Raw genomic sequence first — 27,501 nt, forward strand, 5'->3', positions numbered from 1 at the left:
CTGAATCGTTTGGGAGTTTGATCCCTTCCCCCTCGGTACTCCATATATCCCAAGTACAAGGATATTCTTATTACCACAGTAAAATTATCAAACTCAAATGTAACAATGATATACTTTAATTTACCATCCATATTTCACTTTTGTTGATTGTCCTCCTATCTTTGATTATGTGTTTTTTTTTGTTTTGTTTTGTTTTTTTATTTTACTTTTATTTTTTTTGCGGTACGCAGGCTTCTCACTGTTGTGGCCTCTCCCGTTGCGGAGCACAGGCTCCGGACGCGCAGGCTCAGCGGCCATGGCTCACGGGCCCAGCCGCTCCGCGGCATGTGGGATCTTCCCGGACCAGGGCACGAACCTGTGTCCCCTGCATCGGCAGGCGGACTCTCAACCACCGCGCCACCAGGGAAGCCCGATTATGTGGTTTTTTTTAATTTCCCTGTAGTTAGTACAGGATCATTGCATTCAGTTGTCATGTTTCTAGTCTCCTTTAATCTTGAACAGTTCCTCAGCTTGTTTAATGACCTTGACAGTTTGAAGAGTACAGGCCAATTTTTTAAAACACAGAGTGTCCTTATTTTACATTTGAGTGATGTTCCTTCATGGTTAGATTTGGATTATGTATCCTGGCCAAAGCCCAATGTAAGTACCTTATGCCCCCTAGAAACACACTGTCCGTGTACACTGTTGATTTTCATTTTAATTGGTCAACGTGATGTCCTATTTCCCCATTTTATAGTTGTTATTTTATATCTACCCCTCCACATTTAGCAGCATTCTGTTAAAAGGAAGAGCTCTCCTGTCTCTGCTGTTTATTCAATATTATTACCTAAACAGTATGGACTCCCTTTTCAATGCTGTATAATTTTCATGCCTCTCATCATTTTCTTGAGCACTTCCTTACTTTTAAAGCACAAGATATGTTCATCTTGTAATTTCCCTATCTCAGCCCCCAGCTCTGAAATCAGGTATTTCTCCAAGGAGCCCAAGTTACTTTTAGTGGGAAATACTAGATCTGGGTTTCTTGTGTGCTCACTGCTACTATCAAGTCTGCTTCTGTCCTTTCAGCAGACAGATCAGCATGTATTCTAATACAACCAAAGGACAATAAACCTTTAACTGTTGACTGTTTGCAGTTTCCAAAGTTGCTTTGGAACTTTATGATCTTCAGTCATGAAATGTTAACTAAGACCCCCTGATGGCAGAAACCAACTATTATGAATGCCATAGTCAGGAAAACGTCGAGAAATGGACTAAACAATTTGTGAACTTGGTCTTTCCAGTACTGCAGATTGGGAGATTCAAGATCTGCATGGTTTTATCCTAGGTACGAGAAAAGGGGCTAATAGTATGCTGGCCCCACCACTATAAAATATGCCAGTCCTGTAATAAATTCTCAGAAAAGCAGTGCACCCACTGGACTATTTATCACTAATGTGCTTAGCCTTAAACTTTGTTGAGGACTACTCAGTCTACTTTATTTTCCAATGTGGCCTATGGTTCATCTATTTTGAAGTTCCATAATCTTGAAAGTGGGTTAAAAAATGTAACATTTTAGAGCTGAGAAGGACCTACAATTTGTTAAGGATTAATTGTTAATTTGTATTTCTCCTTTATCTTGAATTTTAGTTTCAAGGTAATCTTATCTCAAAATGGTCCTGCTAGCTTTGCTTTACCTGTTTTCAAAACACTTTTGAGCTACGAATGTTTCCATCCAAGTATCATGTATGATTATAAACTAAAACTAAAGAGGCTTAGAATACAGACAACTCTGTCCTATATTCCACTTGATCTCGATGGCATTTTCCCCAAAGAAAATATTTCTTAGCCACTTCTGGTTATGCTAATTTATTTTGAAAATTATATTTGTTCAAGTCAGATTTACTCTGGACATTCATTGTTGAGTTTCTTTAGGTCAGCCCTGCTGTTCTCAGTTTCCCAGGTGTTTTGTGTGTCTGCCTTGTGCTATTAATTTTCCCGTGGCCTTGTTCATCAGATCCACAGAAACAAATGCAAGTGTTTTTCCTTGCTTCAGAACATGTGCTGTAATCACTATATCTTCTCCCATTTTAGCAGGTGACATGTACCTTGAAAAGAAACATTTAAATTTAGTTAACAGCAAATAGGTTTTAAAAGAGAAAGTTGTGTGCATCTCATAACAGCCTTATGTTACTTATTTACTCCTAAATAGTTTAAGAATAATATCCTTTCTAATTTGAATGGCTGGTCCTGACCAAGTTATATCTTACTGATTCCTTATGCACACAGATTTCTTTTCCCAAAAATATAGGAAGGGGTTTTCAACTGCCCCTGCCTCCCCGCACCGCCCTATTTTTTTTTTTTTTTAGTTTCCCACTTAATATTTATTTGTGGCTAGAGGTTTCCTTGAGCTTTCACTTAATTGGCTTAACTTCCTAGGTGAAGTAACACTTGGTGTTAATATCTTGTCATATCAATATGCAGAATTTATTCAACTCTAAAATGACTTAATAAGAACTATAAGGAATTAATATGAGGCCCTTTTGAATCTCAGGCAGCTCTTGATGGTGGCCAATACTTTGGCAACACATACTTTGAAAGGCCAAAATTATGTTTAGCTTATTAAAAATCCTTTAGGATTGTAGCAGCAGTATCTTAGAAGATCAGGAAATGCAGTGCTAGGTTGGAAGATCTCTCTGCTCGTAGAGAGATCTTAAGGCAAAGGGTCGTAGAGGGTCTTGAGGCAAAGCAGAGTCATCAAGTGGTCTTACCCTTATCATGTGGAATAAGGTAAGGACTGCTGAATAGGCTCACCAGTGCCCAAGCAGATCCTTCTTTTTGTACGTCTTAATTTCAAAACACCATTTGCATCTTGTCCTGTGATTTGCTTACTGCACTCTCAATTTATTTCCATAGTAGAGAGAGACTGAAAGTTAAGTTAGCCTAAGAAAAGATTTAGATTGTTTAAAAACCTGATACATTATTTCCATTGCCCTTGTGATATATCACATTGGCTTTCCCACCCTAACCCCTGCTTCCCCTTCCAACAAAAATCTTTCTTCTCTTGCTTAGGTGGAAAAATCAATTGTCTTGAAACTAAATCCCCGGGCCCTGCACTCTTTAGTGAACGGGACACTGGCAACAGTACTAGTTAATGTGGGAATTTAATTTTTTGCATCTGGAAGTGTTTGACCCCTGCAGGCATTTTCACAACAGTGAGTGACAAACCTGACATCTGGGGTTCTGCTTCCTTATCATGAGAGCATGTCTGTGCAGTTGCAGAAAAACATGAAGTATTGCAAAACTGGACATTTGTGTTACAAGGCAATGGCGATGTATACGTGAAGGTTTCCTCAACTTTTATTTTTATTCTAGCTTTTCTCATAGGTACTCAGTACAACCTTCATGAGACATTTGTACAAGTGGCACTTTGAAGGATTGTATGAAAAACAGTTACAAACCGTGAGTTTGTGATGATTTTTTCCCCCACCAGTATGCATGTTAGAAGCTGAATGTTTGCCTTTTTGAGTGTTTAGATCATTCCCCATTTATTACTGGTTATATTACTGATTACTTATTATTACTGATATATATTGTACTTGGAAATTAATTCCTCTAGTTCTAGATTCTAAAACCATGGAATATTTTAAGGCAAATCTATAGCTGCATTTAAGGATGACCAGCTAAGGGCACCTCATGCTTTATTTATGTTACGAATGTGTTTAGTCTCGGTTGTTTGAAATGAGTTACCACGTTGGAAAAAGTTATTTGGGGTACAGTTTGGATACATACGTTATGTTCATGTCGACACTGACTCCGGGTGCTCCCCTTTCTGTGCACAGCAGAGCATATGTTGATACGACATCCACTAAAGTGGCTGTCATGCCACCATGGAGGGTGCCCATTTTATTGGTATGCTGCTCTTCTACTTTCACTTCACAAATCACTTTCCCAGGGACAGCAGAAACAACAGTCACCTAAGTGTAAAAAAAAAAAATTTTGAATATTTGGTGGTATTAGAAAAGCCCAAACAGCCTAACAAGAACTATCATTGGATTAAACCAAGTCACCCCCAAAAAGTTGATTCAGAAATTGAAACTCAAGTTACCAATCTCTCTGATAGAAATTAACTCTGATGTAAACTGTTTTGAAATAAAAAGGAATACTTAGGGAAAAACAGGAGTAGTTTTTCTTAATCTCCACTCCTCTGCGGAAATCAAACATTCCGTCTGAGCTTTTCAGCCTGTGTACAACAACCTGGCATCTCTTAATGTCTCCTTAGAAATTTTGCACCAACAAAGCCAGCTGGTCCTTGTGATCTGTTAACCCATTATAGTTTTAATTTGGATGTTCTCTAGTTTTTGCACAAAGTAGTTTTTTAGAATGACTTCATAATGAATGGTTTAAAACCATTTATTGGAAGAAATTGAGTAATTCAGTGCATTACTAGAATTAATAAGCTTATACCATAAACTTATTTTAATATGAAAAAAGTTTGATAGAATCCAGCAAAGGTAAATTGCTGCTTTTAAGGTCCTGCCCCATTTATGGTATCATAATGAAAAAATTATATGAAAGATAAAATGTGGAACAATGAATTTAAAATGTTATATCAAACATCTTTAGAAAGGAAACTTAAAGAAAAATAATAGAAATATGTTTCTTATATCCTATCTAAATTACTAGGAAAAAACATCATAGATAATATTTAGAAGCTGGAACTAAACTGTGAATGGAATGTGCTGCATCCAGCAACGTAATTCTCAACGTCACTAGAAGTGTTCAGGCAGAATATGGATGAATATTTGATGTGTCTGTTTTTAGATACAGGAAAGGATGTCTCAAGCATTAAATGGTTTAATTCTAGATAACTACCATTTATTGAGCACTTTCATGTCAGGCACTGTGCCAAAGTCTTTCCATATACTATATAACAAGGAAGGGATTATTTCCAGTTTGTGTAACTTAAATTCAGAGTGGTTTACTCTCAAGGTCACCCAGGATGTGACAGAACTGAGATTCAGATCCAGGTCTGTCCACCTCCAAGTCTCCCTAGTTGCTAACTATAGAATCTCTAGGTATTCAGCGGCCTTTATGCTCCCACCAGGAAGACATTTCAGCATTTCACAAACTATGACTTTAGTTGTTTGTTGTTGTTTATCCCCTAGAAGGCCCTGATGTAAAACAGAAACAGAACTATAAAATATGAACCATCCTAAATAATATGTTTTGCTTAATGGGTAAATCAATGGAAAAGTAAACGTTAGAACGGGATCAAGTCTATTTATACAATAAATGACCTAGCCACAAGATGTCCTCATAAGCTAATAATACACACCAAGCAAGCCCAAGGTGTAAACTCACCTTATTGGGGGCATTTACCTGAGTCTGTCAAGCACTGCAGTCTAAAGATGAACGAGATCAAATCCCTGCTTTTAAGGGGTTCCCAGTCTAAAGGAATAGACACACATGCACACTGCAGTAGAGCAAATTACTGCAGATAGGATAAATACAGGTTGCTGGAAGTAAGGATCTTACTTATCAAAGTATGTTTTCAGGGAAGAGTCATTAGGAAAGGCATCCTGGGGAATTATTTGTGGATTGAAGGATGGGCAGGGGCTAGGCAGGTGAAGACAGGAAAAAGCCAGGCAGTTCAAGAAATAGAATCGAATAGGAAAGCATCATAGTCACCAAAGGTAGTTTAGTGTAATTTTAAGGTATGGTGTGTTTAGTAGAGGTCAGTTCTTAAAGTTCCATTTTGTTATCTAACTGGCTGGGATGACAAAAGGTAAAATAAATGTCAATTGGATTTTCTACTGCAGACGACTGATTTTGGTTTTTTTTTTTTTGGTCTGCATCAGATCTTAATTGCAGCATGCGGGATCTTCGTTGCAGCGTGCGGGCTCAGTAGTTGCAGCACATGGGCTTAGTTGCCCCACAGCATGTGCGATCTTAGTTCCTTGACCAGGGATCAAACCCATGTCCCCTGCGTTGGAAGGCGGATTCTTAACCACTGGACCACCAGGGAAGTCCGCCAAAATACTGATTTTAATATTTATCTTTTTCCACAACTTGAAAGGACAAAGGACATACTAAGATACAAAACTGGTTGAAAAGGTACGTTGGAATAGAGATACTTTTGTACTGGTCAGCCAGATATGGCAGAGAAATGCTTTTATGTGTTGCCAATTCTTTTTGGTTTTTTTGGCTGGGCTGCATGGCTTGTGGGATCCTAGATCCCTGACCAGGGACCGAACCCGGGGCCCTCAGCAGTGAAAGTGTGGAGTCCTAACCACTGGACAGCCAGGGAATTCCCTGCATTGCCAATTCTTGTCTCCCTCAGTAAAAATAAGTAAACCAATGGAAGAAGGGATGTCCAACATTGGGATGTCCATCCCAATGAAGGGATGTGCTACCCAACCTCCCAGAACTAAGAAACAGTCTTGCGGTGGAAGAAACCAATGGAGAGCTACCTGTCTGATGAAGAATGGGGCTGGGGGGGCTTCCCTGGTGGTGCAGTGGTTGAAAATCCACCTGCCGATGCAGGGGACACGGGTTCGTGCCCCGGTCCGGGACGATCCCACATGCCGCGGAGCGGCTGGGCCCGTGAGCCATGGCTGCTGAGCCTGCGCGTCCGGGGCCTGTGCTCCGAAACAGGAGAGGCCACAACAGTGAGAGGCCCGCATACCACAAAAAAAAAGAATGGGGTTGGGGGGAGGACACTATTTAAAAAAAAAAAAAAAAAGATCTCAGTCAAGATATATATAGGCTGTAGAGAGCACACGTGTTTATTTGGTTACTAACTATGGCTAACTTTGTGTTACAGACCATGCTCAGAAATGTACATGCATTGTCTTATAGGCATTGAGACCCTGTCTCGATCCTCACAAATCTTTGAAGTAGATAGTGTTATCGCCGTTGGACCCAGGTGTCTCTGGCTTAACCACTAATGCAAAACTGCCTCCCCTCACATCTCACCTGGACTGCTGCAGACAACTAGGACCTCATGCATCGGGAGGAAGATGGGCGTGTAGCCTTTTGTGATGCCATGGGATCAGAAATATAGCTGCCATGGCCCCAATAATCCTGCAGGTTGGATGACTGCAATAGATTGGCAAGAACTTTTATGGCTCAGCCCAGTCTGACACAACAGACTCCTCAGTTTAGCATAAAAATGGTCTTAAATGGACATGCGCTCATATAAACATCTGCCCCTTTTCTGTATGGCCTGCAGTGTACTGTCTCTTCCCTGCACCTCAGGCATTCACATGAGTTTATATGACTCATGCTACCACAGCATCCCCCACTGCCACCCCTGACCTGCAGGCTCAAATTCCATCACAGAGAGATATGCTTCAGGTGACAAACACAGTTTCTCCCTTCCTCACTTAGCTTTTCAGTAAAGACATTGAGAAGGGATCCCTAATAGTCAACAGCAATGAAGGAGACAGTCCCTAATAGGAAGCTCTGCCCAGAACCCAGAATTATTCTTAGGCCTTGAGGTTTCCAATCTTTCTGGTCTTTAAGAGTCACCGCCTGATTGGGACTGCTGCTGATTGCTGAGCAGCACACACAGGGCCTCTGCTAATGGATAAAGAAACCTATGTCTCTGGCTCTGTAAGGGTGTCTGTAACGGGCCTCAAGGAGTGTGGCACATGGCATGAGAAAACCTGCACGTATGTACAAACGTGAGTCAACCAAGGAGATGGAATGCGAAAGACCATATGTATGCACAAAAGCACAGAGAACAGGTAATACTGGTGGATGAGAATTTTGTGTATTTGTAAAGGAGGCTGTTTTCAAAGCAATTTGCCCTGATGATGGACACAGCTGATTTCACATGTGACACAGTACAGATACCAGAGGAAGTGTGTCTGAGGATGATGTAAAAATGCACCTGCATATAAGCAGGAAAAGAGGTAAAGAGTAAGGTAGAAGGTGGCAGTGTGATGGGGTGGCAAGGGCAAGAAAAATAGTTGGAAGTTATGTTAAGGGGCCATAAAAAGGCATAAGCTATTCAAGAATTGTGGTTCAGCCATGCTGCTGTATCAGCCCAACATTTCAGTTTTATAATAAATGTATGTTTTAGTAGCTTAATTACACAGGTGACCAGACCAATAGTTAAGAGTACTAGCTCTGGAGCCAGACTTAGGCAAGATCCTTTTTTTTTTTTTTAAATTATTTTTGGCTGCATTGGGTCTTTGTTGCTGTGCGGGCTTTCTCTAGTTGCAGGGAGCGTGAGCTACTCTTCCGTTGAGGTGCGCGGGCTTCTCATAGCAGTGGCTTCTCTTGTTGCAGAGCACGGGCTGTAGACGTGTGGGCTCAGTAGTTGTGGCTCGCAGGCTCTAGAGCGCAGGCTCAGCAGTTGTGGCGCACAGGCTTAGTCGCTCCGTGGCATGTGGGATCTCCCTGGACCACGTCCCCGGCATTAGCAGACCGATTCTTAACCACTGCACCACCAGGGAAGCCCCTTAGGCAAGATCCTTAACTGACGTTTCCTTAGCTGTAAAGTGGAGATGATAGCACTACCCTCCTAGAGTTTTATAAAGATTAAGATAAAATTCAAATTAAGTTAGAATGGGGCCTGGCATATCATAGGTGATTAAAACATTTTAATTCTCATCCTTATCAAAGTTGTGACTCAGACACAACCATCAAACTGAAAGTTGGTTTGGATAGTTTCACATTTGCTTAAATTTTTAAAATGTGCTTAAAATTTTTATTTTAAGCAATTTTAAGGTGCAGGGATTTGCTTAAAACTGCCCAGTTGGAATTGTTTCTGTTGCCAAGATCAAGGATGACTTAATTACTAAATTCAGTGGATGCTTTTCAGCCTGTCCCTTACTTGACCTCTCAGCATTCTGCAACATCTAAACTGTTTTCTGGCCTTTCCTGAACTCCCACATTCACACCTCCGGATTCTTTTCCTCCTCCACTAGCCACTCCACATCCCCTTTGCTGGCTCTTATTCTGCAATGCCCGCCAGGAGTCAGAGGGTCAACTAATCATTCAGACTCAACAAGCCCACCAAAGGCTACAGTTGGCGCCAGTTTCACTCAGGATACAGGACGGTTTCTCTAAGGTTAGGTACTATAACACAATGTTAACACACAGGCAGGGAGCGGACAACTTGGGTTTAGATCCCCCTTACTAGTTGTGAGGCCTTAGAAAAGTTAAGCTTCTATTTTCTCATGTGTAAAATGGGGATAATAATAGTACCTGCCTCATCGGGTTGGCAAATGGCAGATTTTATCAAATTATTCTAGAATGCCTATAAAGGTGGATGCTATGAAGGCCTCTGTCACATCAATCACATTGGCAAGATGTCTCTCAAATACAGCTTCTCTGCTGCCTTGAACCTGGAAAAGAGGGGCTAATAGAGGAGGAACTTCCTCACCACCTACAGACTGAGGATTGGGGCTATCCACTGCTCCAGATCTCCTCTCAAGAGGGAAAGCACAAACTTGGGTAGAATTTTTGCAGCTGATCTAGTTTGGAATGTAGTACCTGAATATAGAGTCATTCCCAGGAAGGAATTATGCCCTGCAGGAATGTAAATATGGTGAGCCAGTTATGATAAAGCCACAAGTCAAACAGCAACAAAGAAGTTGAAATAATCTCTGTTCACTGAGGAACAGTATTCCAGAAATATCTATTGGCATATCATGTCGATAAATTTTAAATAATATTACTGTTCTTTTGTGGTAGATCCCAAAGCCTCAAGGTTTTTCTAGTAAGTATAAGGTCAATTCTTACCTTCCTAATCATTTCTGTAGTCTTCAAAGGCTGCTTATCTTTCTCAACCCTGTATGTCCTCAAGGTTCAGTCCTAAATCCTTAATGCTTCTCTCTAGTCTGTGTTCTTCCTCTTGAGACATCTCATTCACCTACACATCTTCACCTCTCATTTCCACAAGGATGACTCTACACAATTTTACCTTGCTTCGGAACTGCCCTCCCTTATTTCTTTGTGTGTTGGATTCCACATGGTATTTCCAGATCTCACCTGAGATTCCAGATCTCACCTGAGATATGTCCTTCCACATGTGTTATTGTGGGGGAAAGAGTTCCACTGGCAAGTAACTTAAACATAATAAGGTTAAACATGTTTATCACAGAACTAGTCAAAAGTTTTAAGATATAAAAGGGATATAATGGCTCCACTCAGAGGAGATACATAGTGTAGCCAAATTCAGAGAGACAGACTGTAGATGAGGGTTGCCAGGGCTGGGGAAAAAAGGGAATGAGAAGTTATTGTTTAATGGGTAGAGTTCCAGTTTTGCAAGATGGAACTCTGCTATGGACTTGCTCCCAAAGAGCTCTCAGTGAGGAGAGGGAAGACAGAAAAATCAACAGATATTTTCAATAATGAATAGTAAGTCCTATGATAAAAGTTATCATAGGAAAGTTCTGGAGATGGATGGTGGTGATGTTACAACCATGTGAATGCAATAATTACTATTGAATTGAATAATATGGTTAAGATGGTGAACTTTATGTTATGTGCATTTTACTACAATTTTAAAAAGGGGGTATACAACATCAATGTTTTCTGAAATTATTTATTCATAGAACTCTTTTTTCTCAGGGCACATCTGATGGGACTGTTCCTTGGAACCCACTTTTCTCCTCTGAGACGATAAACTCCTAGAGTGCGAGGAATTGTGATTGGCATTTCTTTATAACCTAGAGTACTTAGTTTGTTGACTGATTTAAAAGTGATCTTATAGCAAGAACAGGACACTTTCTTTTTTGGGCTTAAAACAAAGTCATTTATTAGATTCTGATTCTGTCACTTGGCAATTTAGGCTGGGCTCAGCCAGCCAGTTCTTCTGTCGGGCTTGCCTGGACTCACTCTTGTTTCTATAGGCAGCTGGCAGATTGCTAGGAGCTGGTTGACTTAGATGGCATAATTCACATGTATGGTGCTTGGTGCTGGCAGTTGGCTGGAGTGATGGGAGTGACAGACCACATGTAGGACATTTATTTTGCATGTTAGTTTTTCTGAATCAGTGTTTTATAAAAGATAGGTTTTGTGGGTATTTATAAACACTGATAAAACAGGTTTTAAAAAGTGAACAGGCTTAAATAAAGAAGTTCTAATGTATGATCTCATGCACTGACTTGACATCTGTACCATGACTAATTTTGCAATTTGCCTTTTTCAACAGATCATTTTTAGAGGAACAGAAAGTCACCATCATTTATCAGATTCTATATGCCAGGTCAAAACATCTGTCCAAAAAACAAAATCCCCACTGGAATATTATCAGCCAAATTTTCAAGTGTTATTCTACTTGATTCATTGATTTTGTGGGAGTGGGTGATGGAGCAGACTTGACACAATAGTACTGTACATCTCACTTGCTTCTTACACCCAGAAACATTATTCCTTCTCACCTTTGCAAAAGCAATGAGGTATAGAGGACAAGTGTGTCTGAGAGACCATATACATCTTTACTCCAATTTAGTTTTAACAATATTCTTGCATTTTAAAATCCTGCACTTAAAAGTGAGCATTTCTTGCCTTGAAAAATCTCTGGTGTCATATTTAAATCACCAAAGGGACAATTCTTTGACATAAAATAATTTTGTCAGTCAAGGTCCAGTGAGGCGCAAAAACCACACTAGCTATATTAAGAGACTTAAAGAATTGTTGGGACTTCCCTGGTGGCGCAGTGGTTAAGAATCTGCCTGCCAAAGCAGGGGACACGGGTTCGAGCCCTGGTCCGGGAAGATCCCACATGCCGCGGAGCAACTAAGTCCGTGCGCCACAACTACTGAGTCTGTGCTCTAGAGCCCGCGAGGCACAACTACTGAGCCTGCGTGCCACAACTACTGAAGCCCGCGCGCCTAGAGCCCGTGCTCTGCAACAAGAGAAGCTACTGCCATGAGAAACCCGTGCACCACAAAACAAAGAGTAGCCCCTGCTCGCCGCAACTAGAGACCCAGTGCAGCCATAAAATAAACTAATTAATTAAAAAAGAAGAATTATTGGGCTTCCCTGGTGGCGCAGTGGTTGGGAGTCCGCCTGCCGATGCAGGGGACACGGGCTCGTGCCCCTGTACGGGAAGATCCCAACATGCCGCGGAGCGGCTGGGCCCGTGAGCCATCGCCGCTGAGCCTGCGCGTCCAGAGCCTGTGCCCCGCAACGGGAGAGGCCACAACGGTGAGAGGCCCGCCTACCGCAAAATAAAAAACAAAAACAAAAAGGAATTATTAACCAGAGATTTAGAGAAAGACCACATTCAGTTCCATGCCAACACATGTAGAAATCGCAAGATTTGAAACTTCAGTGCAAAGACATGGTTTATATATTCTTATAGAGAACAACAAAGTTGCAATTTATCTAGTTTTGACCTAGGACAAAATGAATGATAAGAGGATGGTTTAAGTCAAGTGTTCAAAACCTCAGCACTGTTGACGTTTGGAGTGGGTGATTCTCTGTCGTGGGGACGGGGGAGGGAACCTGTGCAGTGTGGGATGTTCAGCAGCACCCCTGCCAATAGCCACTAGATGCCAGCCCACCCCTCCCACCACACTCCAGCTGTGATGATCAAAAATGTCTCCAGACACTGTCAAATGTCCCATGGGGAGCAAAACCACCCTCAAATGAGAACCACTGGTCTAGATCACGTTACCTTAAAATTTATGGTAAAAGAAACCATGTTCACGACTGGATTTATACATCACTAAGCATAAACCTGTACTTTAGCCTGAGCAACTCTTCCCACACGAAAAGTAGACAACTACAAAATCCATTTTTGATAAAATTAACAAATACAGAGCACCTACTATGATACTGACCTGTGCAGTTAACATGGTAGCCACTAGTCACCTGTCAGTATTGAGCACTTGAAACATGGCTAGTATGAATTGAGATGTGCTGTAAGTGTAAAATTCACACGGGATTTCAAAGATTAAGTACAAAAAGTACTCTTTTCTACTGATTACATGTTAAATGTTTTGGATATAATGAGTTACTTAAAATATTTTACTAAAATTAGTTTCACTTCTTTTAAAAATGTTTATAATATTGTAATAACAATTATATAATATTACAATTATAAAATTATTATTATAAAATACCTCATTCAAAATGGAGTTGGGAAGCCCTGAAGGGGGAACTTTCCCCCCCCTTAACCACTCCTCCCAGCTTACTTTATAAACCCCAGCAGGAAAAAGGAAGATTTTCTCCTCGTCCAGCAACAACCCAGCTGCTGAGAAACCTCCGCAACTCAACCAATGAGACGACCACAGCCCCAGCTCTCCTCTCCTCCAGCGAACTTGTTCAAAACAGCTCCTCTCAACATTCTCTTCTCCTCGCTATAAAAGAACAGTTGAGGACTTGCCTATAGTTGGCCACAGTTTGCATGTCCCAAAGTGCAATTCCTCTGCTATTTTTGCTGGCTAAGCCATTTTGCTGGCTAAACCACTTACGTTTTCGTTTTAAAGACTGACAGATCAATGTAGGCACACCTAGCACATAACTGTGCTCCATTAAAGTAGTAATTATTATTACTAAGGTGAATTTAGGGACGCAGTCCAACAGAATCTAGCCAGAGACAATTTATTCAGCGCTCACCACGAACCAGGCATGGTGCATTCTTTCCCTTCATTAGAAACCGCGTCTTCGCCTCTAATACCTTTTCCAAACTTCTGTCAAAACCGAGAGCCTTTCCTGAGAACTTTATCGCCTCCAGCAGACTCTTTGCCTTACAGCTCATCGTGGACCGTTCGCCGGCTCCCAGGCCCCACTCAAGAATGATTCTTGGAAGAGCAGGGAAGCCCGGAAATTCGCAAAAGAACAAGGACAGAAAGGGCGAAGGGTTTGCAGCCTTCTGGGCCCGCGACGCGTTCCAAGTCCGCACTCGCGTGCACCGGCGGCCACGGTGCGACCGCGGCTCGCGCACTGACGTTCCGCGCCTCGTTGTGACCTCGCGCGCACGCGCTGTTTAGCCCTCGCCAGCCCGTGCGCGCTTTCCTGCTGCGCAGGCGCGCTGTCGTCCGCCGAAAGCGGGGCGCGTTTCCGCACGAGGAGGTTGGTGCGCGAGCGCCGGGGCGCTGGGCGCCTGCGCAGAGGCCCAGGCGTCTCCCCGCTCGGCCCGGGTTAGAGGGAGGTGAGCTGGCGGGGATACCATGGAGCAGAAGAGCGGTCCGGACGGTGCACCGGAGGGTGAGCGGGAGGAGGGAGAGCCCGAGGTGAAGAAGCGGAGACTTCTGTGTGTGGAGTTTGCCTCGGTCGCGAGTTGCGACGCCGCCGTGGCTCAGTGCTACCTGGCCGAGAACGACTGGGAGATGGAAGTACGCTTTCGCTGCTTCTCTCTTTCCCGCTCTTTACTTTGGTCCGTGCAGCGCACACGTCCCATCCCTGTGTCTTTGTTTTGCAGAGAGCGCTGGACTCGTACTTCGAGCCGGCAGTGGAGGAGAACGCTTTAAAAAGCCATCTTGAGACCGCGTCTGAGCCCGAGCCATGGTGAGTGATGAAGGGGCGGGGACGACTCTGGGCGGGGGCAGTTTGTACTGGGTTGCGTTGGGCGTCCTGGGACCTGCAGTCGAGTTGGACGGCCGGGTGTGAGTAGAGGCAAGTCTCGCCTCTGAATAGCCGGAGGCTGAGGGTTTGTGTTGGTGCGTAGGATGGAGACGCGTCCCAGCAGCGGAGCTGACGCTTCTCTCCCGAAGTCCAGGCTGTCACTTCGAAGGTACTTTGGAGTCGGGGGGTGGGGAGTGGGGGAATATCTGAAATGTAATTTTTTGACTCCAAGTTTAGGAAATATGTAAGCAAGAGTTTCAAAACAAATGAATGAGGCAAAATCCTCTACTGAGGAATGGTAACTTGGAAGTCTTCTTGCTTCTTGTACTGTTGTTGTTTATTTACTCTTTACCGCCCGGCCAGGATAATAGTTTTTATAAACTGCACATCCGCCCCTATTATTCCAGTGCTCCCTCCCCAATTCATGCACTTCTGCTCTTAAAGTCCAGGTGCCTTACAGGTCCCTCCACGGTTTGACCATATTTCTGGGTTCGTTTCCTTTCACACTCTCTTTCCTACCCTACAAAACTTTCAGGCATACCAAACTTTCCCTTTCTCCAGTGGGCCATTTTTTCTTGCCTTTCAAACTTTGTAAAGATATTTATCATCTCTGCCTAGAACCCTTTTCTTCCTCCTTCCTTGCTAAGTAACATTTATCTTAAAAGTCCAGCTTAGACATTGTAAGGTCGGATCTTAACAAACGGCACCGCGAAACAGAGGAAAGCTTCAAGTGAGCTTTATTAGGGAGCGCTCCCGGGCGAGGGGCGAGGTTCACTGGTCCGAGAGAAAGGGGCCAGAGAAGTCGCGCCCAGTCCTAGGCGTGGGAAATTTTTACTGGGGTGTAAGAGAGGGGTAGTTTGCTATGCAGGATGATTCCTTATTTGGTGAAGCTACGGCTGGGCTAGGTATTGACCAGCTTACTTTCAGGGGTTTGAGTCTCCCACCCCTCCCCCACCCCCCGTCCTTGGGGCGGGAAGTCGGGGGAGAGTCTCTGTTGATTCTCAGAATACGTGAGAACGCTCTGCCTCAATGCTGCTTCTTCCTGGAACCAGCTGATGCTTCCTCTTCCCCGGGCCAGCTGGCCTTACAGACATGACTTGTCTTCAAGAAGCTTTCCCTGATTTCCCAAGTCTGGGTAAGGTTCTCCTCTTAAGTAATTCTATATAGCATCATGCATGACAAGTTAATTCATATTATAATCACTATTTAGTATTTTATATCTCCCACTAGACTACACATTTGGTGAAGACAGTATCTGTTCATACATTGTTGATTTCCCAAAGTCTCATACAATATTTGGCATGTAATAAGCTCTCAATAAGTATGAACTGAATATATAAAGTTCTCCCAGCTGTATGGGCAGCCTCTACAGTTAACTGTTCATCGTAGATACTCTTTCCTCCCTGTGATCTTTTCAGCTGCACTGTCTTTTAAATGTGATAAGATCATTTCATTAGGCTCCTTTCTCCGTCTGCCTGGCCTGTTGTTGGGGAATTGGCTACCCATTCATAGTGACATATCTCTGGCTCCCATGTTGTATCAGCTAGAGCCAGTTAGATTAGTAGATGTTCACCTGGCCCGTGCTGGCCAGTCAGATCCTCTCTCCTGGGATTAGGACCAAGAGTGTTTAGTGAATCTTCCTGTCAAGCTGGGACTGTACATGTTAACTCAGTACCTGTGGGGGACCCATACCCCTACTCTTTTGTGCATGGGGAAGCTGAGAATGCTAGTCTGCAGAGAGAGAGTGAAACCAAGGGACGCTGAGTAGGATTGAGAGAGAGCCTTGATCGAACTTCCATAGGCATAGCTGTGTTCCTTTACTTGGCTCTGGGACACGATTGTTTCCTTGTGAATCCTTTTGTGTTACTCAGACTAGCTTGTGTTGGTGTCTGTTAGTTGTATCCTAAATTGTAGTCAGTAAAGAAATTGGAACAAAGGAGGTGGAGTCCCTGAAATCGTCCCTCAAAAAAAAAGTGGGTGGAGCTGAGTAATGGTGGGGTAGAGGACCATTAGGAGTCCCCTAGCCCAGAATCATGAATTGGCAGAAAACAAGCAAAGTGATGGATGAGGCTGTGGTCTGTTGTCTCTTGGAACTCAGATCAAATGCCAGTGAGAGTGAGGCTTTATCTGTAGCATAGAATAAGAATCCACACTGATATAAATACATTTGTCCAGGAGTGAAGGGAACACTTTCCATCACAGTAGAATTCCAACTACCAAATGTTGAAGGCATGTGAGAGTTAGAAAAAAAATTGCCATTTGAGAACTATCTTGGTAGTAATTATCTCAGACAGGAATCATCAATGGACACTAAAACTAAGGGACTTGCCTGGTGGCACAGTGGTTAAGAATCTGCGTGCCAATGCAGGGGACACGGGTTTGATCCCTGGTCCGGGAAGATCCCACATCCCACTGAGCACCTAATCCCCTGCACCACAACTACTGAGTCTGCTTGCTGCAACTACTGAGCCCATGTGCTGCAACTACTGAAGCCCGCACGCCTAGAGCCCGTGCTCCACAACAGGAGAAGCCATTGCAATGAGAAGCCCACGCGCCACAACAAAGAGTAACCCCTGCTCGCCGCAACTAGAGAAAGCCCGCACGCAGCAATGAAGACCCAACGCAGCCAAAAAAATAAATAAATTTAAAAAAACACAAAAACTAATAGGTAAAAGTTGATGAGAAACAAGACATTTACATAGTCTCAAAGTACCTACCCGCAAAATACTTATTACATGGGAGGAAATCATAACTGTACAGTGGAGAAACCAAGGGATCAAAGTTAACGTGACCAGTACAGGAGACAAATCCAGTACTGTTGGATCAGGCCTCCTGACCTGATGCACTGAGGAGGACACCCTATCACTTCTGTGTGATTCCTGCCAAAAAATGTACATCCTCAGAAAACATCAGACAAACCCAACCTGAAGGACATTCTACAAAATAAATGGCCTGTATTCTTCAAAAACATCAAGATCAGGAGAGACAAAGATGGAAGAACTATTCTGCATCAAAGGAGCTTGAAAGAAATTCATGCCATCTCAATGCAACATGTGATCCTGGATTAGGACATTACTGGCACAATTGGCAAAGTTTGAATAGATCTTTAAATTATATAACAACATTGTATCAATGATAATTTTCTGATTTTTGATAATTGTACTAGGGTATGTATGTATGTCCTTATTTTTAGGAAATGCATTCAAAAGTATTTATGCAAATGTTTCAGAATAAAAAGAGTAAAGCAAGTAAATGTTAATTAAGTAAAACGTTAACATTTATCTGGATGAGTGGTGAGTAGAATTCTTTTTACTGTTTTCTAAGAGTCTAAAATTATTTCAAAAAGAGTTTAAAAGTTAACTAGACTTATCATGGTGATCATTTTGCAGTGTATACAAATATTTAATCATTATATTGTGTACCGGAAACTAGTATAACATTATCTGTTAGTTATACCTCAATAAAAAAAATTTTTCAGGAGCGTCCTGGCAGTCCAGTGATTAGGACTTGGTGCTTTCACTGCTGTGGCCCGAGTTCACTTCCTGGTTGGGGAACTAAGATCCCAAAAGCTGCGTGGCATGGGCAAAAAAAATTTAATTAAAAAATAAAATTTTTTTAAAGAAGTTAAAAATTGGCATTACATGTATTAAAATTATAAATACAAAACCCTAGTTCTTAAATTTATGTATATTTTATAAATGCTTAGCAGTCGCCTTTTAATAATGTTTGTCCCTCCACTCAAATGTCTGGGCCTTGGTGGGAAAGGGGCGGTCAGGCAGACCTGTGGGCTGGAGCCCATACACATGGTCTCTCCCGCATGATAGTCTCAGAGTAGTCAGATTTCTCATGTAGCAGCTCAGCGTTCTTGTTGGGCAGAGTGTTCCAAAAGGCTTGAGTGAAAGCTACAAGGCTTCTTATGGCCAAGCCTCAGAAATCCCAGAATAATCCTTCTCACTATATTCTATTGGTCAAGCAAGTCACTAAGGTCCAGATTCAAGGGGAAGGGTATTAGTTGGACTTCACCTCTCAGTGAGGGGAATAACAAAGAATTGCAGCCATTATTTATTTATCTGGCACAATGAGATCTTATTTCAAATGTGATTTAAAGTGAATCCAGATAAATATGGAAATCTCACGTTACTCAGTCTGATTTGGGGTCATAATTTATCAAATCATTTTAGTGACCTATGTCACTGAGGGATATTGAGTTGGTTCTAAGTGAGCAGACATTTGGATAACACAGTATAAGAATCTATTTTTCCTCACTCATCAGACTCTTGCTCTTCTATAGGCAGATACTTTTAGGACTCTTAAAGTTTATTTACCTGTAGAATGAGGGCTACAGAGAGTCACAAAATAATTTTTAAATTAATCAGTTTATAGATTATTTGCAAAGTTGTGTTTCATTCTTATCTTGCCAGTGTTGACCTAACCAAGGAAGAAACAAGTGATTCCACTAGTTCTAAAACCAGCACATCTGAAAATGTTCAGCAAGAAGATGGCAGCATGTTCTCTTTCATTACCTGGAATATTGATGGATTGGACCTAAACAATCTGCCAGAGAGGGCTCGAGGGGTGTGTTCCTATTTAACTTTGTAAGTATTATTACATCTGTGTCATGGTAATGTGATAACGTGTCTTACCTGCCTACAAGGAGGGTAACAGTTCAAGGTTATGAGCTTTGGAATTGGTCCTGACTTCAGAGTCCAGCTGTCAGAGGAAACATCTGAAGGAATTGGGAGTGACTGCCTCTGGGAGCAGGATTGTGGCTTGGGGTACAGAGGGAATGCTAATTTTTGTTCATAGCCTTCTAGTACTATTTTATTTACTAAACTGTGTGTATAATTATTGCTATGAAAAGAAAATTACCAAAAGGATCCGTATCTGCCACACACTAGCTCTGTGACCTTGTGGAACCATTTGTAAGCCACTTCAGTTCTCCAGAGCTCAGTTTTCTTCATCATGGATAATAACTGTTTCAAGAGGATTGAAGAAAATAACACTTAAAGCATCTGTTAAGAGTGAGGACCAGGGCTTCCCTGGTGGCGCAGTGGTTGAGAGTCCGCCTGCCGATGCAGGGGACACGGGTTCGTGCCCCGGACCGGGAAGATCCCACATGCCGCGAGCGGCTGGGCCCGTGAGCCGTGGCCGCTGAGCCTGCACGTCCGGATCCTGTGCTCCGCAACGGGAGAGGCCACAACAGTGAGAGGCCCGCGTACCACAAAAAAAAGAAGAGTGAGGACCATTGTAGGCTCTTAATATTATTGGTTTCTAGTGTCAATGATTCCTGTTCTTCTAAGTTTGAAGGGTTGTCATGTATATGTTTTTTTTTTATTTTATCTTTACAGTATTATTTGTTAAATAGCACAGGTCTTTCTCATTTTATAGTTATCAAAGGTCAGCATAAATATTGAATGTTAGGTGTCCTAGAGGACTATAATTTTGTGTTTCTTTTATGCTGTGGCATTTTTCTAATCTAGGTAGCTGCAAATGAAATGGTATACCTCATATTTTTCATAAATTGATGTGTTTAATTAGGTACAGCCCAGATGTGGTATTTCTACAGGAAGTTATTCCCCCATATGCTGCCTACCTAAAGAAGAAAGCAAGTAGTTATGAGATTATTACAGGTAACAGTTTTCCTGTTATTTAACTTTTTCTTTGAAAAACAAGGTGAGAGATAGACCAAAGTTAGACAGTTGGAACATAGACAGGAAATAGCACAAATAAAGTAAGTTTGAGAAAAAGAAGTCAGACACAGGATACTAAAAAAATCATAGGAGAATATTACATATGTGGAAAAATGGTTGAAATGGATGATTTTTCAGGAAAATATAAATTGCCAAAATTTGAGGCTCTAAGTAGCTTTTTGGTGAAATCAAATTGTTAGAAAATGTTTAAATGTGGTGATTGCACTGTGGTTATGCTTTTTCAAAAAGTCTTTATTAATTTTTTATTTATTTTGTTCTTTTTCTACCTTTTTGCCCTGAATATTTTAGTTTTTGATTTTTCATCTATTTTGTTTTTACTAAGTGCATTTTAATATACCACTTTGGCTTTATTTCGTGACTTTTGGCTAAATCTCACGTTTTCTTTGACTTTCACTTTTACCTAGTGTATGATTTTAATTTTGATTTACTTTTTAATCCAAAATTGCTGAAGAGAGGGTTCTCTCTATCTGCCTTTCTCTCTCTCTCTCTTTGCGGGACAACTTTTCTGCATTCTCTTGGGGATTCCTTTTGCCTGTCTTCTGTTTTGGTTATCTTGTTTTCTGAATCCCATGCTTTCTTCCTTGTTTTACTTCCTCATTTTATTGGAGCACATTCTCTGGTCACTTTCTAAGAAGTAGCACATGGGGAGTGAAGTTTTTGAATCCCAGCCTATTTGGAAATGCCAATGTTTTATTCTCATAGTTCCTTGATAGTTTGGCTGGACAAAGATTTCTAGGTAGAAAGTCATTTTCCCACAGAATTTTGAAGGCATGATTTCAGTGTTTTCTAGTTTCCATTATTGATGATTAGAAGTCTGATGCCATTCTAATTCTTGATCTTTCTTCCCCCCCTTCCCGCTCTGGAAGCTTTGAGGCTCTTCTTTTTTTTTTTTGCGGTATGTGGGCCTCTCACTGTTGCGGCCTCTCCCGTCGCGGAGCACAGGCTCCGGACGCGCATGGCTTACAGGCCCAGCCGCTCCACGGCACATGGGATCTTCCCAGACCGGGGCACGAACCCGCGCCCCCTGCCTCGGCATGTGGACTCCCAACCACTGCGCCACCGGGGAAGCCTGAGGCTCTTGTTTTTAACTCCAGTGTTTTGGGGGTCTTTTTTTCATTTATTATGCCAAACATTTGGTAGGACCTTTCAATCTGGAGGTTTGTGACCTTCAGTTCTGGAAAATTCTTTTTTCTGTCTCTCTCTTCTTTCCTCCCTCCCTCTCCCTCCTCCTTTCTCTCCCTCTCCTCCTTCTTTCCACCTGCTAGACTCTCCACCTGCCATCTTTCTAGTCTGCTGCCCTCCTCCCTGCCCCTCCCTTTCCCATTCTTCTCCTTTCTCTTCCTGTCCCTCTTTTCCTGGTTCCCCTCCGTTCTGATAAACCAGTTACCACTGCTCCACCTACTTAGTTCTCTGAAAAACTTGGAAGCTTTCATTCATTGCCCCTCCATTTCTGTTTCTTCTTGCAAGTTTATACCTTTCTAAAGTTTTTATTCACTTACTGTGATTTTTCTGGTGCTTCCCGAGTGAAAAGTAACTGCATGTCAAGTTGCCTCAGTTTAAGTCTCATCTACTCTGCCTTTCAGAAATTTTTCAAATTTTTATGTTTGGTATTGGCACTGTTAACTGTTTTGGGCACTTATGTAAATGCATTTTTATTTTTGTATTTCTTCCATACTTCCAGTTACACTTTTATATTTCTTCCATGCTTACAGTTACAGAGGGACTTGGTTGACCATCTTCAACTATTTTGAAATAATAGTTTACTTTTAAGATTTATATCCATTTAAATATCTATACCTGCTTGTTATAAAATTTTCAGTAGGGGAGCTTGGGATAAACTGCAGATACCCCTGATCTCTCAGCCTAAATTCTTTTCCGCACACATCTGAAGGTCGTGAAGAAGGATATTTCACAGCTATAATGTTGAAGAAATCGAGATTGAAATTTAAAAGCCAAGAGATTATTCCTTTTCCAAATACAAAAATGATGCGAAACCTTTTGTGTGTGCATGTAAGTAATTTTTTTAAATTGACTGGTTTTTTAAAAAAAAGAATGAACTGTTTTTTTCACAGTTCCATGATGGGGTCCTTTTTAAGAAACCATTGTCTTTAGAAAAATATTTACTCCTCACTTATAGGTTCTTTTAAATAGTCTTAAAGAACTTTATAAATTAAATTTTTACATACATTTCAAATATAGACAAATTGTAAAAATAAAATCCTTGATTCATTAGATGTTTTCTTAATGTATAAGAGTTTGCTAACATTCCACAGTTGCTTCCTAAAGTAGTTTTTTTTTAATTTTTTAATATTTTTTATTAAATGCACTGTACTTGGTACTGTGTTGTACTCTGTGACTCTTACAAAAATGAGTCAAATAGATCTTGGTCTCACAGAGCTCATAGATTAGCAGGGGAGAGATTGTATGTATAGTACCTAAAATAAACGAAAGGCATAAATGCCATGGGAGAGGTATAATGATATGCCATGGAAGTTTAGAGAAAAGAAAGATGATTTTCAGCTGCACTGTTTAGTGAACGTTTCATGATGGAAGTTGGGTTTGAATTGGGCCCTGAAAAATATGTAAAATGTAGACATTAAGAACAGTGCAGGGCTTCCCTGGTGGCGCAGTGGTTGAGAGTCTGCCTGCTGATGCAAGGGACACGGGTTCGTGCCCCAGTCCGGGAAGATCCCACATGCCTCAGAGCAGCTAGGCCTGTGAGCCATGGCCGCTGAGCCTGCGCGTCCGGAGCCTGTGCTCCGCAACGGGAGAGGCCACAACAGTGAGAGGCCCGCGTACCGCAAAAAGAAAAAAAAAAAAAAAGAACAGTGCAGGTGGCAGAACCACCATGAGCAAACATTTGCAAATTGTACATAGCAGGGTATGTATATATGAAAGAGGGCATGTGTAGCTATAAACGAGCCTTCTATTCAGTTGGATGTAGAGGGCACAAAGGGGGTAGTGTGACGACAGGTTGGTAAAGTAGGTTGGATCCAGATTATAGGAGATCATGAATGCCCAATGTGAAGGAATTTGAACTGGACTCTGCAGGGAATTAGTTTAAATAATGAGAGACCTTACATTGTTGGTATCTTAATTGCAAATGGTAAGTGATTCTCATTCATTCATTTAACTGACATTATTTTGAGTTACCTATGTGCCAGGCTCTCGGTAACATAGTAATAAATAAAAGAGCCATCTTTGCTTTCAAATGACTCAGGGCTTTGTAGGAGAGAGATAACTGAGCTGCAGTTCGATCTAGGGGACTTTATAAACAGTCTACACAGCGTGCTGTAGGAGGATAGGGGAGGGAGCCACTGATGCCTGGGATGCTGGGGAAGGGCTCCCAGTGGAGTTGACATTCAAGGGAGGTTTTGAAGTATTAGTGGGTACTTGCTCAGTATTCTTTGACCTTTAAGGATAAGCACAGTGCTGATTATATAGTTTCAGTCTAGTAAATATTGATATATACCAATCAGTTGAATAATTACTGATTCTGTTAACAAAGTTCAGTGTTAATTGTTAGTGGATCATTTTAACAACTCTAATTATTTATCTTGTTGCAGGTGAGTGTGTCAGGAAATGAACTTTGCCTTATGACTTCTCATTTGGAGAGCACCAAAGGGCATGCTAAGGAACGAATGAATCAGTTGAAAATGGTTTTAAAGAAAATGCAAGAGGCTCCAGAGTCAGCTACAGTTATATTTGCAGGAGATACAAATTTAAGGGATCACGAAGTGAGTGATGAAGTCATTTCAGTGTTTATGGGCAGATTTTTGCTGTGGAAGCTCATTTAGGTTTCTTTTGACTAAAGCTATTAAAACTAGGACTTTGATCTGTTCATAATGTATACGTGACCTTGCAGGTGCAATTCAGCAAATGATTATTTAGCCTGTGCTACTTGCCTGGCACAGGGGAAGCAGAGGCAGAAGGGGCTGTTACATTATTGGGTGAAAACATATATATGGTATATGAAACAGACAACACAAAACAATATATATTGATTAACAAGAGGGGTTTAGAGAAAATAATGATTAGAAGAATTTAGAAAAGTTCATTTATTTGCAGTTTCTTAGTTGTAAGGTAAGAAGAACAGAAAGATTTGACCAACATAGTTGTCCCTAACTCTCTTCCTTCTGGATTTTCTGTTTTCAACCTTTTTTACCTTCATGACATTGGATTTGGCAGTGATTTCTTGGATATGACACCAAAAGCACAGACGACAAAAGAAAAAATAGATAAGGTAGACTTCATCAAAATTCAAAACTTTAGTGCATCAAAGGGTATTATCAATGGAGTGAAAAGGCAACCCGTGGAATGGTAGAAAATATTCGCAAATCATATATCTGATGAGATATTCAGAATAGTCAGAATATACAAAGACCTCCTACAATTAAAAAAAAAAACACACTGGGCAGGGGACTTCCCTGGTGGTCCAGTGGTTAAGAATCTGCCTTCCAATGCAGGGGACACAGGTTCCATCCCTGGTCGGGGAACTAAGATCCCACATGCAGCAGGGCAACTAAGCCCACACACCGCAACTACTGAGCCCACGTGCTGTGGAGCCCAGACACCACAGCTAGAGAGCCCGTACGCCACAACTAGAGTGCCCACATGCCACAGCTTTGGAGCCCACATGCTCTGGAGCCCACGCACCACAACTAGAGAGAAGCCAGCACGCCGCAATGAAAGATCCCATGACCTAAGATCCTAGGACCCGACGCAGCCAAAAATAAATAAATACAATTTAAAGCTTTTTTTTTTTTTTTTTTTTTTTGCGGTACGCGGGCCTCTCACTATTGTGGCCTCTCCCGGTGCGGAGCACAGGCTCCGGACGCGCAGGCTCAGTGGCCATGGCTCACAGGCCCAGCCGCTCTGCGGCATGTGGGATCTTCCCGGACCAGGGCACGAACTCGTGTCCCCTGCATCGGCAGGCAGACTCTCAACCACTGCACCACCAGGGAAGCCCTAAATACAATTTAAAAAAGAAAAAAATGGGCAAAAGATTTAGACATTTCTCAAAAGAAGATATACAAATGGCCAGTAAGTTCCTGAAAAGATGTTTAACATCATTGGTCATGAGAGAAATGCACATCAAAACCATGATGAGATACCACTTCACATCTATTAGTATGACTATTATAAAAAACCAGAACAACAGAAAATAACAAGTGTTGGCAAGGATATGGAGAAATTGGAACCCTTGTGCACCGCTTCTGGGAATGTAAAATGGTGCAGCTGCTGTGGAACATGGTGTAAGGATTCCTCCAAAAATTAAACAGACTTTCCATATGATCCAGCAAGTCCACTTCTGGGTGGATACAAGCAAGCAAAAGCAGAGCCTCAAAGAGATAGTTGTACACTTGTGTTGGTAGCATTATTCACAGTAGCTAAAATATGGAAGCAACCTAAGTGTAAGTGTCCTTTGACAGATGAATAAACAAAATGCATATATTGATACATGAAATAGAATATTATTCAGCCTTAAAAAGGAAGGCAATATTGACACATGCTATAACGTGAATGAACCCTGAAGACATTATGCTAAGTGAAATAAGCCAGTAACAAAAGGACGAATGTTCATGATTCCTCTTATGTGAGTTTCCTAAAGTAGTCAAATTCATACAGACCGGAAGGAGAATGGTGGTTGCCAGGGGCTGGGGGGAGGGTGGAATGGGGAGTTCGTGTTTAATGGGTAGAGTTTCAGTTTGGGACATTGAAAAGGTTCTGGAGCTGGATGGTGGTGATGCTTGCACAATCACGTGAATGTACTTAATGCCACTGAACTGTAATGTTAAAGTCGTAAATTTTATGTATACTTTACCACGTTAAAAAAAATTTTTAATCCTAGAGTGTGAATGGGAGGAAAAGTTAATGTTGTTAGTAAATTTCAAATAAAACTGAAGGCATTTGACATTATTGGATCATATAAATGGTATACTCAATTTATAGATTAGAGTAACAGTTTTGCCTTCTTTACACTTAATGTTCATTTTTTTTAAAACTACTAATAACAATAACTGAGACCACGGATTTTTCAGTCTTCTGAGTTTTATCTGACTCCCAAAGTTAGGAAGCTACTTGTGGCAGAAGAGAGAAGGGGCAAATTTCAGACCTCTCTGTCTCTCTTGATATTTTTATATTACCTACTTATTATCCTGCGGTAAAATAATTTTATAATATATCTGGTTGTATCTAGTTTTGCATTTGTGCATTAATAAATAATCTGTGGCATTCTGATTTGAAAAGTTGCACTTAGATGGGGTAACGGTAAAGACCTTTTTAATATAAGGGAAAAAAAGACTGAAAAGAGTTTTCTTTCTTTTTCTTTTTAGGTTTCCAAATGTGGTGGTTTACCCAGCAACACTTTGGATGTCTGGGAGTTTTTGGGCAAACCTAAGCATTGCCAGTATACATGGGATACACAGATGAACTCTAATCTTGGAATAGCTGCTACTTGTAAGCTTCGTTTTGATCGAATATTTTTTAGAGCAGCAGCAGAAGGCGGCCACATTATTCCCCGAAGTTTGGACCTCCTTGGGTTGGAAAAACTGGACTGTGGTAGATTTCCTAGTGATCACTGGGGTCTTCTGTGCACCTTAGATTTAATATTGTGAACTGCTTTTCAAATACGAGTTTTAAATGTTCTGAGCAATTTTGTTCTGTGTTTTTGCAAATATAATTGCTACCTGTCTGGAAAGGTAGTTTAATATGGAGGAATTAATATACTGGATCATTGTAACAAAAGAAAAAACGACTGTGATTTTATTTTGTGGATTGTGTCCTCAGATTTCAGAACTAAATCTTAGTGTTTATTTAAATGAAAGCATACCTATGTTCAGAACATGAGGCCTCTTAAGGAAAGGTCACAAAGGCTATCTTGTAATAGTGCTCACAGCTGCTGGCTAGATCTGCATTTAAATAGATTGCAGCTGTCCTACATCAGACTTTTTGTCAGCTAACAGTGCCTAATTGGTAAGCTAGAAATGAACTCATGATTTAAGATCCCTTAACTTTTAAAAATTCATGTTTGTAGTTAACGTCACCAACAGAGGCAAAGTTAGGCTTGATAATGATTAAAGTCAGTTTTATAGAGGCATTGGACTTTTTTTCTAAGAGAAAAATAAATGTGTAAAAAGAATTAGCCTTTTAGTTTTGCTACTTGTAAAACTGAATTTTTTTCAAGACGTGAATGAGGAGCACTTCTACATGTGCTTTAAGGAAACATTTTTTTTCCCCCATAAGAGAATGTACTTTAAATAAAGAATTCTTCTTGTTTATA

The 27,501-nt window shown here is 41.3% G+C and overlaps 2 protein-coding genes across 7 annotated transcripts; one reads left to right on the forward strand and one right to left on the reverse strand.

Moving 5' to 3' along the window:
* Positions 1-1,829: 1,829 nt before the first annotated feature.
* ACOT13 (acyl-CoA thioesterase 13) lies at positions 1,830-14,400 on the reverse strand. The gene is made up of 3 exons (XM_060163577.1): positions 13,622-14,400; positions 3,769-3,953; positions 1,830-2,084 (listed from the first exon to the last, which is right to left on the reverse strand). The coding sequence occupies exons 1-3, from the start codon at positions 13,700-13,702 to the stop codon at positions 1,928-1,930; spliced, it is 423 nt and encodes a 140-aa protein (XP_060019560.1). The 5' UTR covers positions 13,703-14,400; the 3' UTR covers positions 1,830-1,927.
* TDP2 (tyrosyl-DNA phosphodiesterase 2) lies at positions 13,974-27,501 on the forward strand. Of its 6 annotated transcripts, none has more exons than XM_060163573.1 (8): positions 13,974-14,095; positions 14,366-14,451; positions 14,612-14,677; positions 18,930-19,103; positions 20,047-20,138; positions 22,111-22,229; positions 23,786-23,956; positions 26,555-27,501. In XM_060163573.1, the coding sequence occupies exons 3-8, from the start codon at positions 14,613-14,615 to the stop codon at positions 26,834-26,836; spliced, it is 903 nt and encodes a 300-aa protein (XP_060019556.1). In that variant the 5' UTR covers positions 13,974-14,095; positions 14,366-14,451; position 14,612; the 3' UTR covers positions 26,837-27,501. The 6 variants fall into 6 exon arrangements, with proteins under 6 accessions (XP_060019556.1, XP_060019554.1, XP_060019552.1 ...); XM_060163569.1 differs by having other exon boundaries at positions 14,001-14,279; XM_060163572.1 differs by having other exon boundaries at positions 14,023-14,151.

This window comes from Lagenorhynchus albirostris, chromosome 10 (assembly GCF_949774975.1).
Source record: "Lagenorhynchus albirostris chromosome 10, mLagAlb1.1, whole genome shotgun sequence".
Taxonomy (NCBI): Eukaryota; Metazoa; Chordata; class Mammalia; order Artiodactyla; family Delphinidae; genus Lagenorhynchus; species Lagenorhynchus albirostris.

Bases quoted from the DNA above. Each gene is read 5' to 3' on its own strand.
- ACOT13 (XM_060163577.1), bottom strand. From the start codon at position 13,702: ATGAGCTGTAAGGCAAAGAGTCTGCTGGAGGCGATAAAGTTCTCAGGA. The intron at 3,954-13,621 runs GTATTAGAGGCG...TTTTACACTTAG, and splicing joins TTGACAGAAGTTTGGAAAAG to GTGACTGTTGTTTCTGCTGT. The intron at 2,085-3,768 runs GTATGTATCCAA...TTTCTTTTCAAG, and splicing joins AGTGTCGACATGAACATAAC to GTACATGTCACCTGCTAAAA.
- TDP2 (XM_060163569.1), top strand. From the start codon at position 14,115: ATGGAGCAGAAGAGCGGTCCGGACGGTGCACCGGAGGGTGAGCGGGAG. The intron at 14,452-14,611 runs GTGAGTGATGAA...GTTGGTGCGTAG, and splicing joins GCGTCTGAGCCCGAGCCATG to GATGGAGACGCGTCCCAGCA. The intron at 14,678-18,929 runs GTACTTTGGAGT...TTATCTTGCCAG, and splicing joins TCCAGGCTGTCACTTCGAAG to TGTTGACCTAACCAAGGAAG.